The sequence below is a fragment of the Calidris pugnax genome, unplaced genomic scaffold (assembly GCF_001431845.1).
Source record: "Calidris pugnax isolate Ruff unplaced genomic scaffold, ASM143184v1 scaffold274, whole genome shotgun sequence".
NCBI classification, from domain to species: domain Eukaryota; kingdom Metazoa; phylum Chordata; class Aves; order Charadriiformes; family Scolopacidae; genus Calidris; species Calidris pugnax.
The window spans coordinates 444823-452974 of record NW_015091009.1 but is presented as its reverse complement, the minus strand read 5'-3'; the positions used below and the strand labels follow the sequence as shown (position 1 = coordinate 452974).

Below are 8152 nucleotides of genomic sequence, written 5' to 3'. Positions count from 1 at the left end.
GGGTGGAGAGGGGAGAGGGTGGGCTATAATATACAGTATATAACAGATTCCAAAAACATATGCTGTGTATTGTCATGACATCTCATGACCTCTACTGCATTACCAGCTTCCTCTAGGGACCAAATATGCATTTCAGGCTATCTTCCTTGAGCAGAGAGCAGATCTAGTTATCTTAATGTCAGAAGAGAGGCCATGAGCTTGGAACAATGCCTGCTACAATGGAGAGGCAAGCTGTGAGAGCAGAAAACCTCTTATTACCAAGATTAAACAAACACCCTATTTTTCTGCATACACAAAAGTCCCCGTGCTGGGATCAGCATTTCAATTGGTCCAAGCAGTGACCCTTCTGCCTGCTGAGAAATGGAGAGTACTTTGGAATTAAGCCATTCCTCTGAGAGGAATTCTGGCCGTGGTTCACGGTCACCGTTCCCAAATTTGCACTATTGATCCCAGCGTATATTTCTTTTTTTATTGATGCAACTTTGCCAGTTCTGTTTTGAATTTGTTTTTCTAAATCATAGAATCATAGAATTGTCTAGGTTGGAAGATCATCTTTAAGATCATCTAGTCCAACCATCAACCTAACTCTGATAAAAACCCATCACTAAATCATGTCATTAAGCACTATGTCAACCTGTCTCTTAAATACCTCCAGGGATGGTAAATCAGCAAAGCAATATTGTACTCATTGGGCAGAAAAAAATTAATGGAGGTGTAGCTCAGTCTAATTGAACACAAATCAATCATAACTCCCTTCAGTTAGCACTTTTCCTAGAATGATTTTCTTGCTACTGAAAGTTCTTAGGCACAGACACGGTTCTAAACTCAGCGTTGGACCCTCACGACTGTCCCTGTAACTACCTGGGGTATTCCTCAGCACAATCCTCCCTGGCTGGCCATTAGTCTGAAGGAAAAATTCCCCCATGGATTTCTCCCTTCCTGCTGATGGCTGCCCCCGTGCACCCCTGGCTGAGGGCCCAGTCCTCTCCCCTTCCGACCTTCCAAAAGCACACTCTGCTGCTCCTCTCCTCTCCTTTCCTCTCAGCCCCTCACCCGGGGGAAGCCGGGGGCCGAGGTTCGCCCCCTTCCCAGGCAGGAGGAGAGGCGGCTCCTTGCCCCGACCCCCGCCGGGTCACTGCCGCCCCCGGGCACCGCCCGCCCTTCCCCGGGGCCGCGCCTGCAGCACCATGGAGAGAGGAGCGCGCCCGCCACGGCCCGCCGGAACGGGCGGGAACGGGCGGGGAATGGGCAGGGAGCGGGCAGGGAACGGGCGGGGAGTGGACAGGGAGCAGGCAAGGAGCGGGCAGGGAATGGGCAGGGAATGGGCAGGGAACAGGCAGGGAATGGGCAGGGAATAGGCAGGGAATGGGCTTGGAATGGCCATAGAGCTGGCAGGGAATAGGCAGGGAATGGGCAGGGAACAGGTAGGGAATGGGCAGGGAATAGGCAGGGAATGGGCTTGGAATGGCCATAGAGCTGGCAGGGAATAGGCAGGGAATGGGCAGGGAACAGGTAGGGAATGGGCAGGGAGCGGGCAGGGAACAGGCAGGGAGCTGGCAGGGAGAGGGCAGGGAATGGGCAGGGAGCAGTTAGGGAATGGGCAGGGAACGAGCAGGGAATGGGAGGGAGCGGGCAGGGAACGGGCAGGGAATGGGCAGGGAATGGCAGGGAGCAGGCAGGGAATGGGCAGGGAATAGGCAGGGAATGGGCAGGGTATGGGCAGGGAGCTGGAAGGGAATGGGCAGGGAGGAGGCAGGGAGCAGGCAGGGAACGGATAGGGAATAGGCAGGGAGTAGGCAGGGAATGGGCAGGGAATAGGCAGGGAACGGGCAGGGAATAGGCAGGGAATGGGCAGGGTATGGGCAGGGAGCTGGAAGGGAATGGGCAGGGAACAGGCAGGGAGGAGGCAGGGAATGGGCAGGGGGTGGGCAGGGGGCAGGCAGGGAGCAGGCAGGGGGCAATGGGCAGAGAGTGGGGTTCTGGCAGGCAGCGAGGAGCAGGAGCACAGTCTCTGGCCCCAGCCCTCACTCAGCATTATGGTTGGAGGAACCCACAGCGATTTGTTGTCATTTAGAGAATTATTCTATCACCCAATGAAACCTTCCCACCTGGGAAGGGGAATCAGGAAAACCCAAGGAAACCCAAGGGCTGAAATATAAACAGATTCAATAGACTAATACTAAAATAATGAGTATTAATACCACTAAAGAACCAGTATTGATCCCGATACCAATATGAAACACAGAAGGATTAAACTTCAGCAGGAAGCTGTGCACTCCCAACAACAGACAGCAAATGTTGGACACTGCGAGTGCTACAGCTTCAGGAGGAAGGGAAAGGCTCAGGAGTCCGGCACTGGGGCAAGGAGTTCTCAGGATCGCAGTCATCACAGAAGAAGAGAAACTCCTAAGCAAACTTTCTAATTTATATTGAATGTAACATTCATATTATGAAATAATCCTGTTGGCAGCTTGGGTCAAGTGCCCGGATCCCTGCACCTCGGTAACTGGAAAACACTGAGACCTTGAAACCCACATACCATAGCTGGCTATAAAGTAAATATTTTCACAAATTCAGACACCAGAGTCTTCAAAAAAACAGTTTTCCCTTGAATTAGAAGAGACCTTACTAAGAAATAAAATCACTGAGAGAGAAATTAGTCCTGTGTTGCTCAAACCAGGACACGCAGCGTGCCCCGCCATGTAGCCCAACTTGTGGTGAGTACAGAGCAGTGGCATTGGTGGCCAGGGGACTTAGCACCAAGTGTCCCGGTCATAGTCTCAGGAGAATCCAGGCTTTGGCTGCTGTGCAGATATCTGTCTATCTTGTTGTTGACTGGCAGCAATCAAACAAATAGTGTGTTTTCCCTGGCAGAAAGTTTCTGTCTACTGAGGGAAACTCTCACGTCAGTCCTTTCCTGGTGTAGGTTGAGCCCTCTGGGAAAGTTGCTAGTGTCACCCTGAAGCATGGCTGGAATTACTCTCCACCACCAAACAAACTCAAATAGTGTTAAACTAAGCAAGGCTGCTCTGGGTACAGGTGCTGCAAGAATAGTTGCCTTGTTTCAGCTTCCTTCCACCCTTTAGCAGCGTCACAGCTGCAGCTTCATGAAATTGCAGCTCTGAATCTGTCTGCTGATGTGACCCAGAACGCCCGGGCATTGCCCTTTCATAGTATCATAGAATCGTCCAAGTTGGAAGGGACCTTAAAGATCATCTAGTCCAACCATCAACCTAACTCTGACAAAAAAATAAATAAGAAATAAGCAATAAAAAATCACTAAACCATATTCCTGAGGACCATGTCAACCCATCTTTTGAACACCCCCAGGGATGGTGCCTCAACCACTTCCTTGGGCATCCTATTCCACTGCTGGATAACCCTTTCCATGAAGAAATTTTTTCTAGTATCCAATCTAAATCTCCCCTGGCGCAAACTGAGGCCATTTCCTCTTGTCCTATCTCCTGTGACCTGGGAGACGAGACTGACCCCCGCCTCTCTACACCCCCCCTTCAGGTAGTTATAGAGCGCGATAAGGTCTCCCCTCAGCCTCCTCTTCTCCAGGCTGAACAACCCCAGCTCCCTCAGCCTCTCCTCATAAGACTTACTCTCCAGAACCCTTACCAGCTTCGTCACCCTTCTCTGGACCCGCTCCAGCACCTCAATGTCTTTTTTTTTTTAATCCATATTGGCTACCATGAGGATAGTGCTACTTGCCCCACCTGGCTCCATCAAAACAGGCACTGGCAAGACTACGAGATGTCAGCAGAAGATCTGAGGCTCAAACAAGCGAAGGTTGCAAGGAGGCACATTTCTTCTACTTGCTGGTACACCTCCCTGAATGCATGGCATGGAAAACCAGAGAGTGCAGAGGAGTCAAGAAACAGCACCGTAGGCTGGGCATGCCAAACACGGAACTAACCGTTGCCCTGGCAGACCAGGAAAGTGTCATGGGAAAGGGAGGTGGGCACAATTCAGTTTGCTAGTTACACTTCCGGATTTTATATGAATGAAACAGCTCTCTGTACCGTCACCAAAAGCAAAATACTTAAAGTGTCTAAGCAGTGCTAGACAACTAAAAAGCTGGTTCTTGTCAAATCTGGATAATTCTGAGATTGTAAGAATTCAGGATGATAAAGGTGGGAGAAATGAGAAGAGAGGTAACTACTGCCTGTGGAACACTGAGGAGTTAGCAGGAGACAGGGCAGGTGGAAAGTCTGATAAAAAGAAGTCAGTATCTTTTTGGACAATGCTGATAAAAAGTCAGTATCTTTTTGGAGGACAGCTCTGGCTCCAGTGGAGTCAGGAGCTGTAGTTCCCAGGCTCAGTCTTTGAAGAGTTTTTGTGGGTCTTTCTTACTGATAAGGACTGAGAGTTTAACCAGAGGTTAGTGGGTTTGTTAAATAATATTGTCTCTCAGCTAGTTGTAATTTCTGGCATTCATTGACTACGTGAGTTTATGCCTGTGTGTAATGGTTCCTTGGTTTTGATCATATAATTTCCATGAGTATATCTGGTGCGCTGATAATCATAATCAAGTTAACTGAAGAGACAAAGTTCCCAGATAATAATTAGCTTGAAGCTCGCTGTATTCGTGTCAGATCTGATGAATGACTTTGTTGCATACTTCTCCCAAAGCAGCTGATTTAATAAAAGATATTGCTTCTCCCCACAAGCATTGCCTTAAATGACTGTAGCTACAAGAGTATTACTACTTGTGCCATAGTAAATACGTTGTGCTCCTCCAGGATCTTTAATCTGCATGTTTCAGTCACTGCAGCGGCGTATGCTGTGGCTCTACGTGTGAATGTATGTGGACATTTGACAACAGCCCAGCTAGCTTGGATCCTGATAGCAGTGTGGCTGTGCTAACCCCTCAGAACCTTCCAGAAACATGAACCCCTCGAGATCTGTAGGTGGGCTGGGTTGTAGAAGCTGAGCTCTTATTGCCTTGGCTATGCTCCTATCAGCACAACTAGTCCTCTAGCTGGAAGTCAGCCCCCGTATATACCTACATTTTGTGAACGACCGTGGGCTAATCCTGCTCGGAGACAGACCTCTGGAGTCTGGTTTTTTGTTTACCGTGATTTAAATAGGAAAAAAAAAAATCTTAAAACTTCATAGAGCTTACATAGAAGCAAAATTCCCCCCAAAAGTACAGTCAAAACTTTAATGAGCAAATGCACCTGCTTTGGAGTAGAAGTGACTTATTTACTGCTAATACTTTCTGTACAGGCACCTATAGATTGATAAGCAGGAATGGAGTAAGGAGCTTGTGTAACAGAGTTATCTTTGGCTATAGGACAAATTACAAATAGATTCCATAAAATTATAAACATACAGAAGAAAAAGCTATATTGCAGCCCACCTTGGCGTCAGTACGCCAATAATGATGTTATATTGAAGCTCTGAGAACAGACATGGCAGTTCATTACTTTAATCTGACGTTTTATTGTTTTACAATGTAGAACAGAGTGAGAGTGCAAAGCTCTCTCCCTGTTGAACTCTTGTTTTCCTTGGATTACCAGGAGTTTATGTTTAGCAGGTTTTCCAAACAAAATACCTCACTCTTTCCCAGTAGTGTTTATGCTACGTGTAACATTACCCTTTGCTGGGGCCTGCACTGGCAGGTTAAAATTAGACTTCCTAAATGTCAGTACAGCAGTTTGCTGCTCTCTACAAGAGCGTGCTACTTTAATTTGTTGTGAATTTCTTGTCCGCTTTACTCTAAACAGCAAATTAGCAAAATCTTACTCAGATGCTTAAGTATATGTTTAAAGGATGTACACGTAATGATGCGTATTTTGTTTATTCAAGTTTCAATCTGCCATTGATCAAAATAATAGTAACCATACAAAGTAGCAAATGGATTACAGTTGATTATCCTGAAAGCAGCTTTTGTACTACTAATAACGGCAATAATGGTGCTTTCTAGTTACTGAGGTACTTCACAGTGCTTTAAACAAATTTGATCAAATGTGCCTGAGAAGAAGTGGTGGGTTTTTTTAATTTAAATCTTGGGAGAAATAATAAAGAAGTGGTGATTTACAAAGATATACTATTCGCCTTCAAAGTGTATGTGTGAGTTTCTACGCCTTTGGAAGTCATTTTTGATGAATAGTAAGGAAAGGAGTGGAAAGGAAAGGAGTGAAACTATTCTTACCCATTCACATCCCTCAAAGTGTGATTTGTGGTGGTTTGGAGCAGGGCATAATAAAATGTGTACACAAATGATGCTGAGCTTTATCTCAAAGTCCTCTGTATGTGTGAGAGTTGATCTGTATGTCCTAGCATGCAGTCCGATGCACTAGGGGCATGAGAGGCAAGAAAAGGTATGGATCTGTAACACCCCCACATTTCCACGTTTCCACATGTGTGTGAGGTATGTGTATGACCCCGTTTATGTAGTGTGGTAACAACCATGCAACACTATATTTTATATCTTGTACAGCCCCTGGCTGTTTATATCTTATCGTTGTGCTTCTTCCTCGTCTCATAAAAGCTTTTGAAGACTAGTTCTGTCTAGCCTGGATTTCTTTTCTGGTTCCCTAAAAAAGCAGTGTCTTAGCCCATTTTTTCCTATTCTAGCCAGACTCTGTCTTGCTTGTGAGCTGCCCACACGGAGGAGAGAGCAGTCCCTCTGCCCCTGCCCTCTTGAGTGTTTACGCACAGTTTCGCTGAAGACACTATCTTGCCTACTCTGGCTAAACAACAAATAGAAAACAAACCTCTTAATTTACCGCTTTACATGCAGAGCAAAACAGAATCATAGAATCCTCTAGAAGACACACCACGTAGGAAACTTTTAGTTAGTCCCTGTCTCTGAGAAAACCTGTTCCCGATATAAGGCAAGACGACACCCGTTTGTTTTTACGCTCTGATAGATGGCATCCAAATCCAAAACTTTCCATTAAAATCAACATTCTGAAAGAGCACACCTTTGATCTTTAAAGTTAAAATATTAGCCTGTGATACAGCAAGTATATACATGTGCACTTAATTCCCAGCATACCAATATTTGCATAGTATTCACGGACATAGTTCTTTGCTATCTAATTCCCTTAGATACTGAAAAGAGTACCAATAGCTGTCACAGACCTTGCTATCTTTCCTCCTCTCCCCATCCTGCAAGCAGGACGCTTATTTTTGCATGGAAATTAGAGCTGCGAGTCAGTTTAGTCCATCTCCCTGCTAACAGTGGTTTGTTTCTGATAGTGTATTTACTGGAACTTTGTCCAGTATACTTATCGCATATCACCAACCACAGAGTAGAGCTTACTGTCTTTCTTGGAATACATATCATTCCTACAAAGTTGCTTCTGATATTCTGCCTACAATATCCTTTACTTATATTCATCACAATGCTTTAATCATAATCTCTTGCACAAGCCAAAATAATCTTTTTCTCCTCAGGCTCACATCTTGCAATACACATAGCTCTCCATATGTTCCAGTTAAATTACAGTTACTTACCTTCTACTTTGAAGATAGTAAGGTGAGGTCTGCAGTGAAAAGCACCCAGCGCGTTGCCGGCACAGTTCATCCAAAGACCCTGGAAAACCCAGGTTGCAGTGATAACAGACGATGCTCGACTAGTGACTTTCCACTCATTCGATGCAGTAGCAGCAATAGCAGCTCCCAGCCCGCAGAAACAAAATATGAAAGCTATAATCTGTATTCCTAGCATGTTTCTCTGCAACCCAGGGACTTAGCAATGCCACTGCGTGGAGAGAAAAGTGCTTTAGTCATGTGAGTAAGCAAAAAGGCATAACATAAGCAAATTATACTCGAACAAGTTCAGTAACACTTGCTACAGAAAGTTAATGTAGCTGAAAGAAATTGTCATGCTTGAGTGATTTAAGAAAGGCCTTAGGCATTACAAATGTTTAGAAAGAAAGACAAGGTACAACTTTATGGGAGCTAATTACTAGTACGTACTTACTAATTTCTAATTGTAAAAATTAATTAAAATGTTTCCTTTTTTTTTTTTTTTTCAATTAAGGTATTCCAGTTAATGCTTAATTTTTAGTTAATTGGAAACTTACAACCATTGCATCTAGCAAAATAAGTTCAGAGTCCAAACTGTACAGCGCTATTTAACAGATTACCATAACATTTTAGAAGGATCACACGACACTTGAAAAATAAATTC

General features: G+C 45.1%; 1 protein-coding gene across 1 annotated transcript in view; it reads right to left on the bottom strand.

Moving 5' to 3' along the window:
- Window positions 1–7687, bottom strand: part of CLDN10 (claudin 10) — a 65167-nt gene extending 57480 nt beyond the window's left edge. The window contains exon 1 of the mRNA XM_014955632.1: window positions 7474–7687. Within this exon, the coding sequence (XP_014811118.1) occupies window positions 7474–7687 (214 nt within the window). The remainder of the gene's footprint in view (window positions 1–7473) is intronic.
- Between the last annotated feature and the right edge of the window lie 465 nt (window positions 7688–8152).